This window comes from Zootermopsis nevadensis, unplaced genomic scaffold (genome assembly GCF_977971745.1).
Source record: "Zootermopsis nevadensis isolate Lab colony 2312 unplaced genomic scaffold, Znev_1.0 Znev_ptg000010l, whole genome shotgun sequence".
Classification (NCBI taxonomy): Eukaryota; Metazoa; Arthropoda; class Insecta; order Blattodea; family Termopsidae; genus Zootermopsis; species Zootermopsis nevadensis.
In genome coordinates, this window is record NW_028259142.1 from 14,371,309 (window position 1) to 14,397,409 (window position 26,101).

Genomic DNA, 26,101 nt, shown 5'->3' on the forward strand with positions numbered 1-26,101 from the left:
ATTCTTTTCTGTCTTCCCATAGTGTTCCCTTTTATCTTTCTTGTCAGTGTTTCCCTCTATTCTCAACGTTTCCTAGTTCCATACAGCGCCATCTTGTCATCTGTCGTCCCATCCTTAAAATTTAAAGTCTAATGCCCTTCCTGGTATGCGTCTTATAATTATATAAACAAATTTGGATTTCAATGTCTTCTCTAAACATATAATTTGTAATTCTACCCCCTTCGTGTATGAGCTGGGATAGCTCAATCAGTATAATGACTAGCTACGGGCTGGACGGCCGGGTTCGATCCCCGACGGGGACAGAGAATTTTTCCTCTAGCCTCTGCGTCCAGACCGGCTCTGGGGCCCACCCAGCCTCCTCTACAATGGGTACCGGGGTCCTTTCCCGGGGGTAAAGCCGGCCGGGGCGTGACGCTGACCACTCACCCCCATCTAGTGCCGAGGTCAAGGAAGAGAGGAGCTATACCTCCACTCACCCCAAACGCCTACATGGCGTATAGTGGGAGAAACTTAACTTTTTACCCCCTTCGTGTTGTTTTTCCTTGATGTTTCTCAAAACTTTCATATTGGTTTTACATTTTTCAATGTGCTCCCCACAATAGATAGACAGAAACAGCAGACGAATAGGTACATTTTACATTACTTCAATGTCACATACAGGACCATAAATAATTCCTTAATATGAAGATGGCTGTCTTCTGGGTTGCTACAGCGTGTAGATTGATAGAAGTTTACCGACGTTTCAGAGATTCTTGCTTGCTAGTCACAGCATTTTATTCTTATGGATGGGCTGAATACTATATGCTCGATCCAGTATAGAAATGTCTTACAAATATTTCAGTGACAAAATAATCAGAGCAGTTAAGAACTATACAAGACAACGGAATAATCAAATCAAACTAATGTGAACACTGTTAGTTACGATACAAGCCGCAAGGAACAGAAATGTAGTATAGTCCCTAAATATGTTTACGAAGTCTATTTTTATCCACAAAAGAAGACTGATTATGATGATGATTCATTTAAAGGTGCACACGTCGACCTATTGCGTCGGATGTTAAGAAAAGCACGTAATAGACAATGAAGATAAAACGTTATTTACATTCCTTTACTACTTCAAGTTATAAAAGCTGGTCATTGGGATATTACAGCAGATTTACACACACATTGCATTTCACGGCCATCATAAGCACAGCTTAAAATTTGATCGCTTATTTACACAAGGTCACGCAATATAACCAAAGAACGTCAGACAAAGACGTGTTCATTTAAAAACGATATCTTAGGAAGGTGAGGCAAAAATTATCGAAAGACTCCCTTCAAAGTCATTAAAGAAGGAAATTGACAAGGGAATTAATTACCATGGGGTATGGGACTCTAGAACAGAATGCGACAACAGTCGCCTTATTGAAAGGCTAGGCCTCGTGATTTTCAGATTTTATGAAACAATCTTTTAACAAAAGGTCTATTGTTTTATAATCAACACGTCTCCTAGAATGCAACATTGAGCACAGTACTTATAAACGCTATCAACAACCTTAACGGAGCTTCGAAGTAGTTTCCCATACCATTTTGTATGCGGGAAGTCCCAAGTTCGAAATTTTGCTCGGAGACTGACTACACTGACTGGGGTCATATGTAGTTTTCCTCAGTCCAGAGAAAGATGCTGAGACCTTGTATTAAATACGTCGCTACCTTTTCCTTCCGCATTATTTCCCATTCATTATTCACAATCATTTTAATATGCGATGTTGCATAAACTATGAAGCTGATACAGCATAATTAAATAAACGTTTATTTGATACGTTTTTCAGGCGGTGAACATCCGACGGGATACAGGGATGAATAATTCATGCTTAGACCTTGACTATTTGCAGTTTTATATTTATGGTGTTAGACGTTTTGGCCTACCTGTTATAATAAAAAATATTTATCTTTGAATAAAACATCAATTAGGCATAAGAAAATCGTAAATAACGCATTTATAAAACATGTCTATCCCGTATTAAAATATTCCTTCTCAGTATTGTTTAAAATGAATAAGTTGACTTTCAGACCTCCATAAATTCTCTATAAATATAAAATGTCTTGTATAGCGCTATATAATGTTATTTTGATGAGCACAAAATAAATAACATCATGCATTAATTTATATCAGTATTTGTGCAGAATTATTTATACTTTTAAATACCAACCCACGGGCTCTATTACGTACCAAGTGGATGAAAAGTTCCCCCTTCATAATGTATATTTATTTTTAATATAGCGTCCCCGGAATGTGGTGAGAGATGAACCTAAAAACAAATACAGTTTCGATCATAAAGTGTAATCCACTTCAGCTCTGTGGTATAATTATATAATATTTTCAAATCGATATCGACGTGTGTTTATAATTAGCTGGTAGAACGCGGATGCATTATGCGTAACTTAATTCTAATGAGCAGGGTTTAAGGCAATAAGTTTTATGACACAGAAAAGCAGTCGAAAGATAAGATGACCGAGAAAAAAAAACATATTTCTAGTCTACGCGATGTAACATGTAACCTATTCAAAACAATAATTAATTGGAAATGTTATTAAATCATACATCCACTGTCAAACAAAACGTCCTTACTTCGTAGCCTATTTTAAATTTCTGAACCAGACATTTCTAGTGCCATCTTGTGAACCATTTAGTGCGTAACAATTCTGTCCCGGAAGTCCATGAAGGAACACTGACCTGACGAGACCCTGCTCAGGGCCGCGTGTGGCACAACATTGATGATTTGCAACCCTAGACGTATTAAGTGCGCTGTGCAAACACGTAAGCACGCTTCTCGGAAGTTCGTTTTAATTATTCCAACCTCTGAACCCGAGACAGGACGAGAAGACTGTTAGACTTACACCCAGGTTCTCAGCAGAGTCGGAGGACGACGTTCAGAATTAAGTCCACACAGAGTTTGTCCTTTACAGTCAGTATTATGGGAGTTAGTTGCTAATTACAGGCAATTAGTAGATGTGCTTATATGTCATCACACGTTTATACAGCCTTCAAACATCAACATCACAGCTTCTTCATACTAACTTACAACACAGAATCTCTAGGGTCTGGCTCACAAATTTTTACGCCTAACGTGAAATTTCTGATACAAGAGAGAATGTTCAACTCCAAGGAAGAAACAAATTTTATTTCATGTTATTTTCTTAAATTATTTCTCTGTTCATTTATCTCTAATTAAATAACTCCTAGGAACGGAGTCCTCTATGAGACGCTAATGTTTGCTCAGCTGGTCAAGAAATTATCTGCCTTTATGTAACCCGTAGAAATCGTCACTGTTCCCTATCCTGAGCGCCAGATAAATCCACTCCACGCCCACCCACTCTATTTTTTTAAGATAAATTTCAAACATATCCTCCAATCGATACCAGCGCTTCCGAAGTGATCTCTACCGTCGTTTCAGAGGTCCTCGCTGCCTCCATCATCAGGGCGATGAGGCAACAAGAACCACTGAAACGTTGGTAAACTTTATTAATTTCTCATTTTATTCTGCACATATTTTGTCGGCGATCGAGATAAATTCTTTGGCATTTCCGACAGGAATGTTCCCTGTGCAATTTTATATAAAGAAACCACAATGTTGGGGCAGATTATTCTCCATTAAAAAACTTTTTCATTCGTAGAACACTTTTCGTTTAATATAGGTAAGTTTGCGTTATCTTTCATTGTATATGCTGGTGACACGTAATTTGTACGATAAATAGAGGTTTCTGCTTAATTCTAGGTCCGTTTTAACCACACCTCATAATAAAAATGAGTTCTTTGGGAAAAGATTGCTTAAAATTATCTTGTAATACGAATTCACAAGCTAATATCAAGTTAAGTTACTTACTGTAAGTGAATAAGAAAATTTTTATAAAAGCCAGAGACAAGTCGGTTATTTCAGAGGTATTCAGAAAAGTCATCTCGGACTGAAATTTTCATATCTACTAACTGGGCAGTAGAAAAATTTCACAGAAAATAAAGGTTTGGTATAACCTTTTAAAGGCAGACCTTAACACAGAACACCATAAATACAAGAGGATAGAAGAAAGAAATAATGCAGTATTCAAATATATTTTTATTCTTATATATTCCAGATACTGTGGATCGAGCCCTTGAGAACATGGTAATGAACCTTCGAGTTCCATATTAAGTTATGCTCAATGAAGTTAATTCGCCTGTCGGTCAGTTATTTTTAGTTATTTATTATAGTTGAGGTTCTCACAGCGGTGGATATGTCGATGGTGGTCTTTTGAGTTGTAACGCAGTGCGGACATGTCGCTGTATACCGACGTTTCGGAGAAATATACTGCCTCTATCCACAACCCTGATGTTAAGTATCTGACAAAATGCAACTGAAATAAAAATACGTTTACTGCTAGAACAGCCAGGGGCCAAATCAGTCATTAAGTCCTTTACTTTGAACCAAGTATATATGTGGATTTGCAGCTAGATTAGCGTAAATCAGGACCACTTTAGGAAGGCACAGTCGCAAAGAATACATTTATATAGAGCAGCATACACATACATTTGGTATTTCATTACAGCCGCCCTTCCATTCGAATCAAAGGGGAACCCAATCCAAGAATAAAGTCGCAATTTTATATATTGGGATTATTAGTCCTTTAATTCCGTCACTATTCAAATTCTGTATATTTTTGTAGTAACACCCAAATTAATGATCGTAAGTGAAATATATAAGTGATTAATTAAAAGGTTATGAAATACAAGACAAAGAGCTTATATAGGTTAGCTTTGTGAAATTTCAAACGCTGTGTTGTTAATTGAATTTTTCCGTCATTTCCACACGCTGCTGAAGTTCGGACGGAAGGCAATCATCCGATTAAATCGCCAGACGAGAACAATATTCTACCCAGTTCGTTACGAAGTGTGATGAAATATTCCTCCTGAAAGTCTCCAATAAGCTGAATTTCGTTGGATAGACTTTAGCATAACGTGCCTTCGTGTAATGCTTTCTGCAAAATACGTAATCATATGCCTGTAAGTTTCGTTCTAAAATTATCCTACTTAAGTTCCAGTAAATTGTATCATCTATGGCACAATTATCGCAATTAGCTATGAACATGATTAAATAAGTGGCTACTGTTAGAGTAGTGAAATCTAGGCAGTACACAGCTCTTGCAAAATCTGCGATGAAACTTTGGGTTCCATAAAAAATTGGGAATTCCTTGACCAGCTGAGTGACTATAAGAAACCTGTTCCGTTGAGTCAGTAAGGTAGTTAACTTTGGTGTCGAGAACTTCAATGAACCACGACGTCCGGTAAGAATGCGTGAAGTAAAACCTGTATCAGCGCATCAAAATATTCACATGAACAAACTAGATGAAGTAAAAACTAAGAAGTTGACATAAAGTTTTAATTATAAGAATTTGTGATTACGATCGAGGTTATTTTTTAATGTGACAAACCGGCTCTGGTCCCTAGAAGATAAGTTGACGTTCAACTAAAGGTGAAACAGAGACTGTTCAGAATACGAACAAAAGAGAATCACTTGTCTAGCGGTCTCTGGCTGGAAAGTTAACTCGCACACGATAAAACGTTTCCCGTTTGACATCAGCGATGTGAATTAGATAGTACAAGCTTTAAAACAACGCACACCTAGAATCGGGCATGGGGCCTGAAATTTGATTCCATCAGAGAGGTCAGCGAAGTGGCATCGGAAGGCAGAAATATGACGGAAGTGAGGCGTGATGTTCTACGATGGCTCTTACAGCGCCTCAAAGAAGATACGTGATTGATGGAACTCGGAGAGCCAATGGACAGCAATCCACCACAGATTCCCACTGAATGTTCATCAATCTTTTACTTCCGGTAGATTACAAGACACCATGAAATTTTGTTACCCCCCAAACGTTAAATTCTGCTTCCGGGAACAGAATCCAGCTTTCGAAATATTGTAATTTTATAATTTATACAATGAACAAGGTCCAAAAGCGAAATTAAACACTATGTATTTCAAAGGAAAGACATCTTTGTGGAAAAACTGTGTCCATGTCTCAAATTCCAACAACTTTTGCACTAATTGATATATTTTCATTAAACTTAGTATGAAGTTCATGAGTCTAGAGGTCTCTACTTGTACTATCTAATTTCCTATAATAATAATAATAATAATAATAATAATAATAATAATAATAATACAAACAACGCGTTTTATCTAACTTCAGAGACGGACAGCGACTCAATATTATAAGTTTGATGAATTTGGCGCAGTAATAGGCTTTCCAAAATTAACAAACTTTAGTGGAGAAAATGTGTTTTTTAAACTACAGAACAACATGATGACCTAGCAAAATCTTATTTCTCTAACGACTAAACTTGATATGGAGGTAGATAATAAGTATACTTACATGTACTTTGTGTATTTCATAACTTTTGACGACTATAACTGGTGCTACTGACTGGTGACTACTAACGATATCTCATGAAGTTAAAACGTGAATACAGACGTTAAAATAAAACTACAGCTCTGAAGTGCTGACGGAAATATTTACTCGCCAATAAATTATTCATTGTGGCTAGAGAATGGCTTACTAATATAATATTATCGAGTAGTCGGGAACTTGAAACCTTTCATACGAAAATTCGTTTGTGTTAAGCATAAAAGAATACTTGAAGGAAATCAACAAAGAAAGCGATTAAGAAAAAGCTGAAGAGAATTTTTAAGTAAACCGTAATTCCTTGAGTTATGTAGACTTTAGGCACAAAGTTACTGAATCGTACAAATTTAGTATAACGATTTACAACAGTTGAAGCAGCTGACACATAAAGCAGCTCTGCTTTTAAAACACAAACACCTCTTTTAAATTGTTATTCTTATACAGATAATCGTTGAATGATGTTCCTATATAGGTCTGTAAAAATGTCGGTATATGATCTAGAAATGCGTCGTGATTATTTCCATTCTCAATCCCCACCCCTTTCCGAGTAGTCATCATTCAAAACGATGGCATCTTCCATAATGTAAAGCAAATGTGCTGGCTGCTTATATGTCAGTAAACAAACCAAGTTATCTGTCAACTTGCGGTAAAAGTGAAAGTAATTCCAGGAATATTTTTTAACAAACAAAGATTTCTTACATGCTGAATTGGTCTTTCTCTGAATAAATTAAAGTATAAAATTGTAATCCGGTTTTCCAAATGCATTCTTTGCGAATACATACCACATTAATCGTCATCTAGATACATTATTACACACTAAGAATACCACACTGGACTCAGTTTGAAGTAACTTATTTTATTTCATTAAATGTTTACTAAATCTGTAAATGTTTCAAATAAAAGTTGTAAATCTGAAATATACATTTTGTATTACGACCAAATGCTGTGTATGTACAATAAGCCGTTTCTGAGTAAAACCGTAAGTTTGATTTGAGGAAACGTTAAAGTGCAAAGTTAAGTAAAGAAAGTAAATTCATTCTCTGCGTGATTTCCTCTTATAATCGGTTAAGAGGCTTCAAATTCGAATATCCGTGGTCATGTAATGAAGTGGGTTTTGGTCAACAATGAAAAGGCGTACTTTTATTTGGTGTATGTATCTATTCCAAATATGTTTTCGTGATTTTTCACCTTGTGATTTTGATATTTGCTTATTTCAGACCAAAATCTTTTCCTATAAATGCAGTTATTGTTTTACAACGTTTATGAAGATACATGTAACACTCCTTCGACAAACAAAATTCGTTATTACATATTTAAATATACACCATAAGCAAAAAATGTACATATCTTGTTGTGTAACAATTTCGTCCACAATTTTGAGGGAAATATTACAGTTTGTGACATACAGTCAACATTAATACGAATTTGTTTTGCTTTTAACGTCATGTTGAACAGAGTGACGGTGGCTGTAATTGTATTCTAAACGATATCGGATTAAAAATGGGGATTCCATAAAACGTCAATCTAAAAAATATTCTACGCTATATATAGATCGCTTTAAAAAATGTTACCATATTCATCCAAATATGAGACTACAATTATTTCCTAATTTATAATCTAAAAATGAGAAATATTCATATAATCGCGGATAAGGCAAAATATTACATTGAAATTTCAGGTTCTCATGGCTTTTGGGTTGTTGCGCAGTGCAATCTGATAAACTTTGACGTTTTAAGGTGCTTGCTGCATCCATCATAAGAACAATAGCCATGATGATTACAGGTAGAAAATTTCTAAAAGTGTGGCAGTAAACTTCTACTAGATTACACGGCGCAACAACCCAGCAGACAGGCATCTTCATACTCGTTTCCTTGAGAACCTGGGATATCACTAACTGAAATCTACGGCGCAGGATCCGTCTTGTAAATTTTATAGTTACTCAGCTGGTCAATAAATCCCCTGCTTTTATGGAACCCGGATATTCATTTCCGTCTTTATAAGAATGTATCATTTTATCCCATCCTGATCCAGTTTAATGCTATTTATCTACGATGAATCTCTCTATTATCTGTCTATTCCTGGGTCTCTCGTGTTAGATAGGTCTCCCATTAAAATGCCGTAGTCTATGTACATCTCATTTCCACCACGCGCGCTGCATGTCCCGCCCCTCCTTATTTTCATCGTGGTTATAATATTTTATAACAATTACAATTATACATTTCCTCGCTGTGTAATTTCTACTCCCGTTACGGCCTCAGGAATGGTTAATAATTATTCTTGCAGCACGATATGAAAGTGACGCGTGGTTAAGTTCGTGTCAATCACGAGGTGTGTTTTCCGCTGTAGCAAGTTGTTCTTATCTAAATGAATCAAGCGCTTTTGTTTACAGTGTCCCTTTCCACTCTGACGCTTAAGTATGCTGCCAGACACTTGCTGGAGCAATGTTTGTTCAAGCGACAGTTATATCCGTGTTCTGAGGAACAGAATGTCTACATCGCACACGTGAAACGAAATTTTTCCTAAATTCTTGAAAGTATAAATGAACACTCTTTATATGTTGGAATTAGTCTTGCGGCTGTCGACATGTTCTGACGCGTACCTATGAAGCAGTTGATGTATCCCGGTCTCACATGCATCCAAAGAAAGAAGCAATGCTTTTGTAACACCTTGTAAAATACTATTTTTTACTGACATTCTGTAGAAATGTTGTTAGCACAGAAGCTTTCCTCCTCCTCTTAACTCATAATGCTTTTTATAACGCTTATTCTCCTTTATAAGGTCCCTTCGCCCTTTTCGCTTTACTTGACTAAAACTACGACACACTGTGTTCCTCTCTAATACCTGATTCCAATCTGCAGTTCCTTTAAAATGACGGATAGTGGGTGTCACACGATAAGCGACGGAGTAGCGCGTATGCGGGTTTAATTTGTCTTTGTCACCAGCTACTGAAGAAAGACACGGACTTACATAAAGTAGTCAGGTGAACTGAGTCACCTCATTTGATAGTGGATGGCAGAGTAGACGGGGTCATCCAATAACTTAATACAGCGAAACCCAATATGAAAAAAATCTCTTAGTTACTTGTGATTTTCATGTAAAATAGGGGCAACTTTCGAATCGCATCAAACCAAAACGTATTTATACCGACAATTTTTATTGTAAACTTTAGACTCTAAACGTCATCAGAATAAGTTTAATCATTTCAGAGATATACACGAACGGACTAACAGTTGTCCAGGCACCATCTTCTCACGACTTATATCGTGCGAAGAATACGCGAAAACGTCTTCATCGTGGTTTATTTCAGTATTCGCAAGAGCCCGTACATAACTCAATAATAAAAGTGATTTAAATTGGCGGCTTTCAGTGACAACCCTCTAGCTCGCCAAGTGTTGACGCACCATCGCTTACCTCTACACTGACCTTACCAGGTTCATTTCTGTGTGCAACAGACAGCTCCTTCTGCGCCCCACCCAATTCCTTGTTGCCATGCGTTTTTTGCGTAACCTGCGTCAAATGAACACAGTCCAGTAACGGCTAGGGCGTGTACGACCGCATGTTTAACTTCGAGACTATTGAATGGATTTGAACTAAATTTGGTACTGGGACTTACAATAACAGATATCGGAAATTGAATTTTGGATCCTATCTGTCTAACAAAATCCTTCGCCTGCAAGAAACCCATGTCGAACCTTTTTCAAAAGCGACTCATTGTACAGACGATTTGTATGTGACATAAAAGTAAACCTCGTTTTCAAGATCTACAGATTTAATTTAAAATATGGTTCCATGTGGTGAATATTTAAGGAAGTGCATGGAAAGTAATTTGTTGTTCTAACGCTTCTGTCTGTCACGTGATTAGCTTTGCAACAACAGATTCGTATCAGCAGTAAATGAAACAGCGGGAAAATATGTGTAAGCCTGCTTTTTTTCACTCTTGTCTAACATAACCTTAATGGACGGCAATATAATCCTTTCGATCTAAACTTAATTTAATTGGCTGACACTTGGATTAATTGACGGAGCTGTTTTAACTAAAATAGCTACTTAAATAATCAGGATTCTTTGTTTTCGAGTATGATTTGGTACGAATCTTCAAATTATGCGTCTATATATTATATGCATACGTATATAGGTAACCATTAGGTAAGTTACCTTTGCAATGTCACTGATCGTTAAGCCTCCGTTATCCTATTGTCAACACCTTTCGCCTTAAATGTCTACTTCAACATTCTCGTCCAACATGAGCACGTGTATCACTTTTGAAGCACAGTTATTGTTTGGTTATCACTGTATTTACATAGTATTTTCACCTTACTACTAGCTGTTTACACAACAAAACACAATACACAAGAATCTCCAACCGCATTGCAGACAGTCGTGTTTATTCTAACAAGGAAGCAGCGACTTCCGAGGATCTGATTCGTCATCTCTTGACCAATCATCATCACAGAGGTTACTTGCACGGTTGTAAATTCAGTGTTACCTGGCTACCTTTCGTATTACTGAAATTGTCTCAAAATAATTTAAAAAATGGTACTACTTTTTATATTTAGTAATCACATCCATATTACTGTAATATTAAATTCACTTTCATGTTTACCGTTATCTTTCACAAATATAACGGAATTTTGATATAATCTAATCGGCCATGCTACTAGAGTTCTTACAAAGATTCTTGGCACTCCTGGTTCATTTTAACCGAATATTTGCCGGTAGAGGGAAACATAGGAAGGTCATTATCATCAAACTATTCTATGTGGGAAATATATTAAGGCACATCTCTTTATATGTAGGGTCATTTGGTTTTCATGCATTATTTGCACAAATTGTGCACGAAGTACACACAGAGAAGGCCGTATTCGTTCTCGATCTCGTTGAGTTCAAAACGTCTCAGAAAATAATTAACAGATATTTGAGGTTCTCACGGCGACGAGTATGAAGATGACTCATCTGGGATGTTGCAGACATTGACCGATGTTTCAGATGAGCTTATTGCCTCCATCATAGAATAAAATAATCCCCGTTTCGATACAGTGTGGTAAGACTGTATGCAGCTCTCTGTAAGGATGGATTTGTAACCGAAGTAAATGACCATCAAGGCCAAGCAGAGGCTCGTATAAATCGCCATAAACGTCAGTCAGGCGGACAACAGACAAATGTGGGCGAAGTTTAACTGGGCTCATCCTGAATACAAGTACACGCAACTTTAAATTTGTGGGTTGTGGTCTCACAATCGACATATTCGCCGCAGTGAGGGCCTCAAATCTCAGAAAATTTAAAATCGCTCCCGAAAGTTGTAAAGGAGAACTTTAAAACTTGTATTTTTAGAGCTTGCAATTTAATAGACAGAGTTAGCAACTTTGGGGGAGGGGGGGGGGGACGATTTCCAAGGACACTTTCTTGGGCAAACTAATCATCTGATTTGTTGCTTTCCTTTGCAGTAAAACAAGGGAAATGTTTTACTGTCGGCTGAGGAATAGGAACAAAGGATGGTTCGGTATTATCTCAACTCTAGCTCCAGCAAAAATATTAGCCTACTCAACATTAAGACACGTTGTTTGGATCGATCACTTCTGGCTACTCGGGAAAGCCGTCACAGATAAAACTATCACTTGTCAACTTTAGTAAATGTTGGCTGATACTACGCGTAGTTTGGAAACTCCTCTGCGGTGTTTCAGGATGGTCTGATACCGCACAAGCCAAGCTGTAACAGAATTCCGGAATAAATCCTACAGTAATTCCCGAATTATACCCAATTTGCGACCAGTGGCGTGCTAAAATCCCCAGCGCAGAATGGTGAAAGATAATATACTATTGCGACGAACGAAACGCGGCGTTAGACGGACACGGCCTTTATCAAATACTTGGTACATCTACTCTGATTATTAACATTAAACGCTAGTTTTGGTAGGATATTTCACAATTTATTTGTACATTGTTTCATAATTATCATCAGTATTGCTTTAAAACGTGTTTTCCCGAGTTTCTTGATATCATTTTATATGACTTTGTACCTTAAATTTTGATTATGTTCAATGGTTCAGTTTTAAATTACTTGCAACAAAATTTGCTGTCAACTGAGTCCAGACAGACAGCTATTAATACTGTATTAGATAGTTTAAGAATATGTACGGATTACCATAATGCAAACCAGAACATAAAACACTACAATTGTGTCCAAACCAAAGGTCCAAAAACACGTACAGTATATTAACTTGTAAGTACATATAATACAATACCCATGTACCAAATATTGAAATTGCACTTTACAAAATGTCATGGACTGAATACATTGTAGATATTCCTCAAATTATTTTAATATTACATTATATGGTCTTATACATAAGTACAATTTATAAAAACAGTGTTTACAGAGACTGTTCAGAAAAGGCTTGTTCTTAACTACAGAGCCGGCGGACAATACCGAGGTAACCACAACAAATATTAAAGTACAATTTATCTTTACAAAACGTACATATTTACAATTCATATTTAAAAATTAAGTCATATTCTAAAGTAAGATCCTTCATAGGCAACAGTACGTAAATGAGTAACAAGCCACTTCTGATCACTCTGTAAACTAATACAACAAGACCTCCACGCTGAAGACCTGCGTAGGCCAAATTAAAAAACCGCCTACAATTACGTGTTCACACAGTGGGTTCAAATCAATCTCCAGAGTAGTATGAAACAAAGACCACATCACCTCCGACATTGATAAGACACTGGCCCTAAAATCAAAGAAAAAAAGTAGTTCAGATGTAGAGGACTACATTCTTTTCAAAACGAAAGAGTAAAGGTTAGCTGAAGTCGGGAGAGAGGAAATTTCATTTAAACGAGAAATAATAACAGAAAGAAGAAAGAAAAACAGCAAGGAATAAAGTACACCACATTTTGATTTTTAATAAAGAGTTTTATGTACTCACCAGAACACAGAAATTTCATCTGAACCCAAAAAGAGAAGGAATGAACTAGTTGTAAACCTAATATGACAGCTTCTCCGGCTTCAGACAGAATATTAGTCTGGTAATGAAGTTACTACAAAACTGTTCGTGACAAGTAATCATATACGCTCTCCTTTCTCTGTCAACACAAAATGCTAAAGACTGACAGTGCAACTCATTAACAGTAAACCACAAGAAAATACGAGTAATTTGGATCTTGCATTGAACAAGAAAACATTAACTGCTAAGTAATGGTTGACAGATCTTACACATTTACTTGTTGCGTGAAGCTCCTGAAAGTAAAATTGTCATAAGCCTAAGCACATGAAACCCCTTTAAAAGGTGTCGCTCAGGATCGCAAACAAAACCTAAAATGTTTCGGAGTAAGCAAAAAAATGGAACTGCTAACCGAAAAACAAATTAAAACAGCAGTAGCACAAACACATTTAAAAAAAAGAAGTGACGTGTAGTACAAAATTACATTATCTCATGGGGGGCACACGATATTAAATATACGTCACTGACACTGCATTGTGTAGTTAAGAATTTTCCATGGACTGAAGAAAATCACTAGAGTCCTTGGTCAGTACTGCGGGTATCCACCTAGATTCAAACCCGGGACCTTTCAAAAAAGAAGTAGTACTTACACAGCCATATTCGATAACCTTCAGTGCTGATCTGTAACCCTACTTAGACCCTAAACGAAAAGCGTTCTTCTGTAAATGTAACACCTGATTGCAAAACTGTAATCTTAATTATCGCCGCTGGAAATGAGTAAAATAAAAAGAATAAGTAATTTGAGGGAAATGAGAGATACTAAAACGTGGGCGATGGAAGGATGCGAGAGTCTTGCAGAGGAAGAAATCAAAATGAGGGCGACGATAAGCCTAATAATACAGCCCAAGGCTACAAGAAACTTTCCGCAGTTCGTACTCCTTTTCTTCATAAGAGTTACATTTTAATTTCTGCTACCGCGTTCTATTTGACCGTTCCGCTGTTACCATCACGATGTTACGCATTACTTAACCCTTTAAAATCCAAATGGTGCGCAGCCTTGGCGACAGGGGCTAAATATGGTGGCTTTTGGGGGCGTCACGACGATTGGAGTCTGTTTCCTTCGTGTTCAAGGTCATCCCTATCACTTGGCCCCATATTACAAACCTCATGTTAGGGATGACCTTAAAATTTCACACGAGTGACTAAGGTTTGATAATTTACATTAACTGACAATGAAGCAAATAAAATAATTCATAATCTTTTTATACGGGATTTGTCTTAAAAGCTGTCACGTTTTCAATTATGCGCACAAAGTAGTCTATCTTGTAACTCACTACATTTTACAACATTCATACCAAAGCCAGCACCAAGCATATGGTATATAAGAGTGGATGCAGAAATGACATTTAATTAATGGGAGTCACCAGAGCTGAAGAACCAAAAGTAAGACTTCTTGATTTCAGTATGTCGGTAGGCTAAGAGGGGAACATAGTTGTACTTATGTCCAGTTAGTCAAGAGATTCTGCATATTTTGTGGAACCATAAGGTTTATTACCATGTTAACAAAAGCCTGATTCCAGTCCCTCTCCTGACCCAAATATAATCAATATCTTCAAACTCTATTTCCAGAAGATCAATTTTAATATCAACTTTCCATCTATGCCAAGGTCACCAGAGTGCTCTTCAAACTTTCCAACCAAACATTCCCCCAATTTCGTCTGTTCTTAATTTCCTCACGAATCAAATTAGATCCCATATTTACAGCAATATACCATGTTCAATAATCTGACACGAGAAAGGGCACAAAACATGTATTCCAATTTGGAGTACACGTTTTTCAAATGCATTCCTTATAATTTTGTATATCTGACAATCCTCGATGTTCATTTACTGCAGACACAAATCTACTGTTACAAATATAAAAACATAACCTATAATTAGGGGCCAGTTCATCAGGCAGACAAAAATTGTACTTGCCAGACGTCCTCCACAACAGAAACACGGACAACTGCTGTCAGCAAGTAAGTGATTATTAACTGACCCGCAGAGCAGAAAGGTGAGTCACTATCAGCAGCCATTAACATCTCACACATGTCAACACAGTTGAAGTGAAACGAAGTAATGGATCATTTACACAGTGATAAATACGAACAACCAACAAATTATATTTAACTCTAATCTTTTTCCTATACTCCAGTGTTCAAACATGTCAGAACAGGACAGAGCACTGATGAAAAATCAGATTTTTTTAGTCAGTATTAATTTTTCACCCATCATGTAAGAGTAAACAAATGGGTTTCCTTAGCACTGCCTACAATGCAATAGAGCTGGGATAGCTCAGTCAGTATAGTGACTAGCTACGGACTGGACGACTGGGGTTCGATCCCCGACAGGGGCAGAGAATTTTTCCTCTAGCCTCTGCGTCCAGACCGGCTCTGGGGCCCACCCAGCCTCCTCTACAATGGGTACCGGGATCCTTTCCCGGGGGTAAAGCCGGCCGGGGCGTGATGCTGACCACTCACCCCCATCTAGTGCCGAGGTCAAGGAAGAGAGGAGCTATACCTCCGCTCCACCCAAGTACCTGCATGGCGTATAGTGGGACGCTTTACTTTACAATGCAATAAGTCATATGCTATTTTTCATTTTATTTATTAAATATGTGCCACATGAAAAAAAAAGGTTCAAATAAAAGTCTTACGTCTTAATGAGATCTCATTTTATACTATATACCAACATTTCGTACGCTAAACAATTTTTGAGATTACAGATACAGTCGGACTTCAGCTTCTGTGTATCTGGCAAATTATGTACAGACATGCAAAAATATCCATTTCTCATTTGCACATGTGCATACTGAAAAAGTAAATGAAGCAAGTGACATTCCATGGTCTGGTCACGCTAATGCTGAGCTACAGCCAAATTTAGTCAACTGTGAATTAAATATCAAGATTGGTAGAACTTCCAACACTGCCTGGTAAATAAGAATGCCACCACTTCTCAATGTACTAGAATTTCAAGGTAAGATCAAATTTTAAAACATATTTTATTTGAGAATACAAAATGTTCTTACCTGGTTTTTATGTGGATTATGGTACAGCACACATTCAGACATAAAATATGCTACCATGGCATTTCCTCCCAGAGCAGTTACATGTGCGCGAACAATGGCAAGAACTTCAGTTACAAAACTGTGAACAAAACCACTCAGGCCTCCACCCTAGACAAAAAGGGGGGATGATATAAACATATATTGTATTACAGTTAGGACATAAAATGTTCATTCAGATTTAAGGATCTAAACTTTGGGGAATGAAATCCAGAGCTGTTTCACAAGGACATTTTCTACAAAATCAATTTAATTCTTGCATCTTTCTTCAGCCGGTGCAGTGGCCACACTGTCTGAGGCATGGTCCTCGTGCGCCTGGCCGCTGCGACCGTGGGTTCAAGTCCCACTGAAGGCATGGATGTTTGTCCGCGTCTCCTCTTCCAGTATGGTGGGTAAAGACTGGCCACGGAAGGCAAGGCGAAACCACCGTGGTACTTTCGCAAGAAAACACCGAAAGGAGTCACGATGGTCAAGCTGACCATAGACGATGAAAAAAAAATCTTTCTTCAGGCCTTTGTCAGTATCATGTATGAGCTGATTCTGCAAATGGACTTTTAGTCCAATTTACTTATTATATTCTTTGCACACACCTTTCCAATGTTGTTTTACAGAGGCACATAAATTTACTATGGGATCATATCAGACTATCAGATTTCTAGTAAAGGTATGCACAATTTTCTAAAAGCTATGAAATCTGACTGATCTCCATCTAGAAGATAACGAAAGTCTGCCCCTCCAACCACCCATGACAACAGAGCCACAGTATGACACACAGAAACAAAAATAAAATTTTCTTACCTCTCTAATACAGGTGCTTTCTCTGATGAAGAAGAAATTCAGGTTCCCAAGATAACGTTCAATTTTGCCTCCAGGTATGTAAGACAGAGGAGTCATATCAACTCCATATCGTTCTCTCGGTGGAGTCTAAAAATAATTTATTAACATGGTTGCAAGCATTCAGCATTGAAGAAAACTATGAAATACTCAATACCTGATCAAATAATGAAAAGTGACATTGTCAAACTCCCATTACAAATGCACAAATGCAGACTGCCTGAACTAACTTACATGATGAGGTTTAGACTGAGGAGTTTTTATCCTTTGTGGGGAGCGAGGCCTTGGATGACCAAGCTGCACCTGTATAGGTGCAATTGCAGGATTCTCAGCAACTACATGGTCTTCTTCCAAGTTGAAGATTAATTCACTATCATCTGTCTTTCTAATCGCTTCCTTGCTTGTTGATGGAACAATTACTTTTCTCTTGAACTTGTTGCTTAGCTTTCCTGGTTCTCCAAGTCCTAACGCCATTCCTACAACCAAAAACAATATAATTTGTAAAAACGTTACTTCTAATCTACTTTCCTTATTTTATATCTTTTTAATAACTTATCAAATGACAAATTCTTATGATACTCAATAAAACAACATACTTCTGAGGAAAATCTGGAATTTACAATTTGTAATTTCCTATGGAAGCTGTAAAAGTAAAAATGTATTTAAACACTCCATTTCTTTAAACAATGAAACAAACCAAAGGCAATGCATGATCTAACCTAAGACAAAGATCTGCAATTCATCCGGTTCAGGTAGCTCAATACCAAACTGGAGGTCACAAAGAGCACATGGTATCATACAACGTAACTTGAAGAATACACTCTGCAAACATACAGAAAAAAATATGTATCATAGACAACTGTATTGAAGCAATCTGTAGAAACACACAAAATGACAGAAAAGTGAGAGTACGAACAAAATGATGAAGATAAAGTAAAATTCATTCAGTCTTCAGTCAATCATAAGACTTACCTGTAACAGTCTATTAAAGTGTTTGTTAAATACACTAGTCAGCTGGCCTGCTGGAATCTTAGCTCGCCATACTTGGGTAAACATCTGAAGGTTTCTTACAATTTCTTGCTCATCCAGACCCGGCACAGTTTCAGTGTTTACAACATAAAAACCTTCAGGTGGACGAGGATCTATCAAGAGTGATATTACATCTACATCCTCTGCGTCATCCACCTACAATAAAGAACAATAATTCAGTATTTGGACTCAAAATGAAAAATCCATTTCCTCGTCAATATTTCAGAGTATCGCACACAACAGGAAATGAATACTCCACACTGTTAACACCAAAGCCAGCCATTAGATATAATGCTAAGCCTGTTTCACCCTCCCTTGATTCCATACAACCTAATTCTTGACCCATCACCCAAACAATACTATACTATATCCCACAATATTTTAGAGACAAAGCAAACATCTTGAAGAGGGATAACAGGTCAGAAACACAGACAATTCTCAGCTTAAAAGTACTTACAAGCACTAACAAATAATATAACACATTACTCTTGTTCATTGTTATTAAATATAATGTCAATTTTATTTACATTTTGGATATGTAGCATATAAATAAATATTTTAAAGTATCCACTCAACATGAAGAATCACACCTCTTGTTAGAATGACTTGTGTGCTTCTTGGTGACCTATACTGTTGCAATTAACTTTATCCTCATAAAATTCATTCCAAAAAATTCCATGATAACAAAAAAGTACGAGGTGCGTCCCAAAAGTAAGTTTCCCACTCGTCCCACAGCTAGCAAACCTTATATTGCGTGAAGCGACTGTGCGTAGCATGGCGCATGCACTAACGGTACTTCCCGCGTTCTCACAGTAGCATCGTTGCAGCTGTTGAAGATGGAGGTTCTTATTCCAGCTCCCGCCGACTGTGAAGTGCGGTCAGTGATAACGCTAGGCCGCACACGGCTCGACGGACAGCGAGTCTCCTGCAGGAGTTCAGCTGGGAGGTGTTTAATCATTCACCCTACAGCCCAGACCTCGCTCCCAGTGATTTCCATCTTTTCCTACACCTCAAGAAATTCCTGTCCGGTCAGCGTCAGCGTTTTGAGAATGACAGAGAGGCGGAGATGGTTGTCACACAGTGGTTCCAATCCCAGGCGGCAGACTTCTACGACACAGGTATTCAAAAGTTGGTCCCACGGTATGACAAATGTCTCAATTCCGGTGGCGAATATGTTGAAAAATAGCTGGACACTTGCTGTATCTGTTGCAATAAATATTTCCATGAAATTGTGTTTTGTTTCTGTAAACGGCCCCAGGGAAACTAACTTTTGGGATGCGCCTCGTACTTAAAAGTAGATTACAACTTCAGTTATCATCAATTTATAACCCTGAATCCCATCAATTTCTTGGCAAATAAATATGCTTATAATAAACTCCTGTACCTCCAAAACACAGGTATCCTTGTTGCCTGTTGCCAAATCCAAATCTGGTAACTCATCATCTGATTCTTCAGTGTCAGAGGCTGAAACTCTGCCATTTGACTGAAATTCAAGTTCCTAGAAAAGAAATATCTAGCAGGTACTGTGTTTATTTCAATATCACATAATACTAACGATCAACACGATGAATATGACGTATACAAATCTGTACTTTAAACTGCGTGAAAGAAGAATCTTTTTCCTGTAACAGTTTTAACACTGGCACATGCTCACAGCTGTTAAGATGGCAATCAATTCTGCTGATTTAATCTCTTTCTTTCTTTCTTTCTTCTATCTCTATTTTTTTTAAAAAAGTTTCAAAAAGTCCCTGGTAAAAGATTACTTTATTTACTTACTGGACAGCATGCCTTTGCTTAGACTTCAGCTAGCAAAAACATTAGAATTCTTAGGTCATGGATAATACTAAGAAGAAACTGTAAGTAATGAGGGTAGCAACATCACAGATTCATGAATCATCAACTTTAATAACTGCAGAGAAGTGGTTTCTAGACATGACTTAACAATCTAAGCATTAGTTATTTCCCAGTTGACAATTAACAAAGTTTATAATATTCATATTGCTGTATTAAATAATAATTGCACATGTATACATCAAAACACAAATCAAACAGGGAAACCAGTAACTTTATGGCTAATGCGCAGAAACACATTTTGGTATTTTAAAATCAAGACAGTGAAAAATAACTGCCATATCGGGTAGAGTCAGTTATGATCCAGCCTCCATACCATGCAGTTTGGTCCAGTGACAGCAGAGCAATCTGAAAACATTTACCTTCACCACAATCCTTTCAGTTACAGATTTGCTTTCAAATTAGTATGTTCTGCAACAGGTCACAAATTATTTTTATTATTATTATTTATTTGACTGCAAATGGGTTTTTACCCGGTGGCAGTGGTCCTACAATAAGACACAAAACAATAAGACACAACAAAACAATAAGACAAAAAGACAAAAGACACAACAAAAACAATAAGAAACAACAGAACAATGAGACACAACAAAACAGTAAGACAAAAAGACATAAGACACAACAAAAACAATAAGACACAACAAAACAATGAGACACAACAAAACAATGAGCCAGAACAAAACAATAAGACACAAAAAAAAACATAAGGCACAACAAGAACAATAAGACACAACAAAACAACACACCACACTCAAAATAAAACTCATAATATTACAAAACCATATAACCTAAAGTAATAACTTAAAAATTCAACTAGACATAAGACAGTAACAGTAATGAATTACATACGTCATGAACTCATGCACTCACATTTCATCAGGACCTTCTCTTCACTTCACTACACTTATGAAGCCTTCCCATCCTCACCCCCATTTACCTCCCTTCACTGCACCCACCAATGTATTCCCTTTACTTCACCTAATTTATCACTTTCCTAACCTTCTTCCTAAAAGTACTTGGTTTACAGGAGAGAGTCCCTAAAACCTCAGCAAGTAGCTGGTTCCAGAGTTGGATGGTCCTATTTACAAAGGAATATTTCCCCGATATCTGTTCTTTGCTTTCTGCTCCTAATTTTCCGAATATGATCTACCCTGCTCAGATAGTATGGCCTTTGCAATCTGTCACCTATAGCTTTCCATGCCCGATCTCCCGTGTACGCTTTGAAGAGAGCACATATACGTGCTATGCTGTGCCAGGGTTTCCCAGTTCAAATCGCTCCAGTGATATGCAAATTTACATGCTTTCTTTTGCACCCATTCTAACGCATTTATCTGCCCCTCCCTGTAAGGATCCCAGCACGCCGCCCCATATTCCAGAATCGGACGCACTAGTGATGTGTAGGCTAGACTTTTAGTGTTACTATTCCCCTTTTTGAGAACACGCATTGTAAAATGAAGTGCCTTCCAGGCTTTCTTCACCGCATAATTTACCTGATCAGCCCAGCTTAAATCGCTGCTTAAGAGTATTCCCAAGTATTTACAACTGCTCACTTCCAGAATTACTTGGTCCCATAACAAATAGTTTAGTGGTTCCTTCACCCGACTTCTCGTGAAACTAACTGCTTTACTTTTACTTGGGTTAATTTTCATAACATTTTCAGCCGCCCATTCCCCCAGACTGTTTAGATCCATCTGCATCTTTTCTATATCTTTACTATTTATAATTTTCCTATATATTATACAGTCATCTGCAAAAAGTCTAATAGTCGATTCAATGTTCCTCCAAATATCATTTACGTACGCGAGGAATAGAAGTGGACCCAATACACTCCCTTGCGGTACACCTGACGTTACTCTGACTTCCTCTGATAATTGCCCTCCTACCCTAACTCTCTGCGTTCGGCCTAAAAGGAATTCCCTTACCCATGCGACTACCCTCAAGTCCAAACCCGATGCCGTGATTTTCATAAGCAGCCGATCATGAGGAACTAAATCGAAGGCCTTCGAAAAATCGATTATAATCGCGAAATCGATTATAATTTATAATTACTTCACTCTTTCTGAATATAGTGCCAAATGGTATCGCACAGAATCTGATGTAACAGTGTCTCAGGAAAGAGAATTAAAGAACATGTGCAAGGATATTGACATCCGTCTACTCAGCTACAAATGCCTTAACTCCATTCAGGCAAACTCACATTGGCATAAGCCACCATTGCAGGACTGCATAATATAAATTAAAAACCACTTATCATTCATTCTATATTATAAGCCCCAGATAGTGTTTACAAAAATGACATAACTTAAAAGAATAAAAGTGGATCCATACACATAAATTAAATTACAAACCACAAATCTTCCACTTACAATCAGAGGTTTAAGCTGATAGATGTCTCGATTTTTCTTAACAGTGTCTTGCAGAAGTTTCTGTATCTCAGCCAATTTCTTATCATCAGCCCAAGAGTTGCCCGCAGATACTTTTGGTATGGGAGGCATAGGCAGTGGCGTAAGGAAGACAGCAGTGCCTGTTGCCAAACCAACCAGCATCTTTTCTCCTATAGACAACTGTACCTGCAGTCGAAGAAGAACAACGTAAGTCACAAATAACACAGAATTTTCAGACAAGATACTTGCAAATCCAGTATGAAATCTTACTAATTTCATGACAAAGATACCTGTTCCAAATGTAATAATTAATCAAGTGGTTATGAAATTCCCTCCAGTTTCTGGGTGTTCATTACATTTGTAGCCCATCCAAATATCACATAGCGTGCTACACAGGACCAGTTTCGTTTTGCAGCTGCCCTGAGGATAAGAGCAGAGATGGCTCTCAAAACGTTGGTGGAAGAAATGGTTCTTTTACCATTCAGCCACCTGATGCGGCTTGTTTCCCAAGAGTCTTTCATCATTAAACAAAAACTCTTTAACTAGTTTACAAGTTGTTATGGGGGCAGAAACAATTAATCATAAATTTGCTCCTATAAAAACAAGATGATTAGTCTAAAAATAATTCATATTATAGGATTCTTTAATTGAAATATTCCTTACCTTCAGACCAAATATGGAATTCATGCCCTTTACTTTAAGTTTGTTGATCAGAAGACAGTGCAACTCATACTCGAGGAATGGCAAGCCATCAGAAATTTCCTTAGCATTCAGTTCACCTCTGCAGTCTCGTTTAGGCCTGCAAACGTAGGCTTGCAGGAAGCAGCCTTTGCCTGTAGTTGCAACTCCTTCTGGAAGCTCAATTGTTGTGAACAAAAAATCTGGTACTTTACCACATCTACATATAATAGAAACAAAAAAACATGATAGGTTGCCCACAATATACCACACTATATGTGTTTTACACACATTAAACTCCAACTCAAAAAAATCCATATAATAAACAATATCCTGCAACCAACCAAAGTACAAAACTTTTATGTAGATTCTAAAACTCGCATGTGCTGCCAAAAAAAAAAGTAAATTATTTCATTTCACTTACACATACCATTTGGAATTCTCAATACTTATAAAAAGGTGGCCAATATATGCTTGAATTGAAATGAATACATAAGTAAATATCAGTATTGAAATAAAAAAAAGTTACAGCACATTTCTAATCTCTCTTTAAAGCATGCTACATACCCCATTCATTGCATCCTCCTTCATGTTATGACCATAATAATATATGAAGCTCCTTATATTGCAATTTTCTGCTGTTGTCCTGTTATTTCCTCCCTCTTAAGCCCAAATATCCTCCTCAGCATTGTATTTTCATATACCCTCACTTCACATTCCTCCTTTAAGAATGTGATAGATAAAATTATGGTCTTGCATACTTTAATTTTTTTATTCACAGAGAGGAGACAGGAACATACAATTCTCAACTGAATGGTAGCAAACATTCCTCGAATTTAATCTCCTCTTACATTCTTTGTGAATGTAGCTTTGGTTTGTTATAGTCGGCGCAATAGTTTTTGGCTGGTGGAATTTTCAAGAGGAATTCTAGGAGCTAGTCACTTGTACGATAGTATAACGCTGACTGCACCGAGGAGCTTATCGGACTGAATGCCCAAACAAAAGAAATACACTGACCGTGCCACCTCAGGTACACGGAGTAGGCCCGCCCGCCAGCTTCTCCACAGGCCAAAAACTACTGTGCCGACAATACTGTTGCTCCCAAACATACTCTGCCACATATTTTAAGAATGCATATAGACATGGAAGTTTGTAAATGTCAAATAATTTTTGCTATAACAATGAATCTCACTCACCTACATACAGCACATTTGAGCATCGTGACTCGAAATGGTACACTACCTTCACTGTAAGGTAAGTGGCAAATAGAACAGGTTGAAACTGATTCCAGTTCATAGCCATCAGATGGGTGCCGTACTTTGGCACCTGGCTGAAAATACAGAGACAAACTGATTTCAAAACTCAAACAAATCTTTACAAGACTTTCAGAGTGCATATGCAAAGGGCCATATGACAGTAATTTTTTAAAAATTCAAGTTTGCATTAATTTACTTACCAAAGTTTATGAGATTTTAGCAATTTTATTATATAAAATCATGTCAACTGTAACACAAAACTAGCTTTCATGACAATCAAGGTACTGTATTCACCAGATTATAAAACGTGGCATGGACCTCTTAAACAAAATGTCATTTAATGTTCTTCAGTGTTCAAGAGAAGAAAGACAAGCAATAAGCGTAACAGAACAAATGTGGATAAATGGATTTCAGTGGTGTACACATATTTTAAAAATGCATTCTTTGCTATTTTTCATACTTCATTGGCCTTAATGTTCATTAACTGCACATGCACAAGTCTATTAATGAAAACAAATCCAAATGCTGAATGAGAAATGTTTTTCTCTCTCATATTTCATATAAAAAAGATTTCAAATAAAATCTGTATATAATTACAATTACACAAGTTTTAATGATATTGTTAATCACAACAGGATTTCTCTAATCAAGGAAGCTGTATACACTAAACATAGGAAGTGTAAGGATTGCCTTTTGAACAAATAGATTTGAAGAAAGCATTCTTCCCATGTAAGAATTATGAACATGGTGACAATATTAATGTTCATAAATTTGTATTTAAAGTAAGAAACAAATAGTAATGGTTTGCTTTTAAATAAAAAAAACCCATAATTCTAACCATAACTAATAACTGAGAAGGAAAAACATATAATTCTAGTCTTTGAGACATGCCAAACTTTGTTGTCATTTTTATGGGTACAACAAACATTTATAATCAAATAACTTATAATTCTATATCAAATCTAAAACTTCTTGACGATGGTGAAGAGTCAATTGAATAAAAATTTTCTTGGATATTATCCAAGAAAATTTTTATTCAATTATAATTCTATGTTCCTTACCACAAAAGGAAGTGTTACATCGCCTTTCTGGGCAGTAGACTTTTCTCGTTCAAAATCCGTCCTGTCTAATGAGGTAGTCATAAGTTCCTTATTGTGTAAATATACCCTGGAAACAAGATGCTGGCCACCAGTGTCTGGTTCTGAAACTGTATTGAATTGTAGACTGATCACAGCTGCTGTGCCTGACGCACTCAGAACACATACATCATCACATATGCTTGTGTTCTCCGAGTAACCCAACACGACATTACAGCCCAGAGCACGTGCATGTGATCGCACTTCCATCCTGATCTCTGTCCACCATGCATCTCGAGTCTCAGGTTCTTCTAAGTTTGTAACTCTCTCTAGCAATTTTACAGATCTTGAACTGACAGTTCCACCTGTAACAGACACATCACTTAAATTCAAATGTAAAAAATATGACATAATATTATAAAGGATAAGTCAAAAGCAGCTTTACAATTCTGGAATCCTGTAAATGTGTTAACCGTACTTGAAATGTGTGGGAAATGGCAACGACAGACAGACTTAAACTTAA

General features: G+C 37.1%; 1 protein-coding gene across 12 annotated transcripts in view; it reads right to left on the bottom strand.

Annotated features, from left to right (window-relative positions):
• Positions 1-12,594: 12,594 nt before the first annotated feature.
• Positions 12,595-26,101, bottom strand: part of LOC110841472 (C2 domain-containing protein 5) — a 199,345-nt gene continuing 185,838 nt past the window's right edge. For all 12 annotated transcript variants that reach the window (XM_022087057.2, XM_022087060.2, XM_022087062.2 and 9 more), the window contains 11 exons: positions 25,564-25,943; positions 24,443-24,576; positions 23,232-23,466; positions 22,551-22,754; positions 19,718-19,831; positions 18,277-18,489; positions 18,024-18,126; positions 17,539-17,780; positions 17,269-17,394; positions 16,435-16,581; positions 12,595-13,154 (listed from right to left, as the gene is read on the bottom strand). In XM_022087057.2, coding sequence (XP_021942749.1) covers positions 13,092-13,154; positions 16,435-16,581; positions 17,269-17,394; positions 17,539-17,780; positions 18,024-18,126; positions 18,277-18,489; positions 19,718-19,831; positions 22,551-22,754; positions 23,232-23,466; positions 24,443-24,576; positions 25,564-25,943 — 1,961 coding nt within the window. In that variant the 3' untranslated portion in view covers positions 12,595-13,091. The remainder of the gene's footprint in view (positions 13,155-16,434; positions 16,582-17,268; positions 17,395-17,538; positions 17,781-18,023; positions 18,127-18,276; positions 18,490-19,717; positions 19,832-22,550; positions 22,755-23,231; positions 23,467-24,442; positions 24,577-25,563; positions 25,944-26,101) is intronic.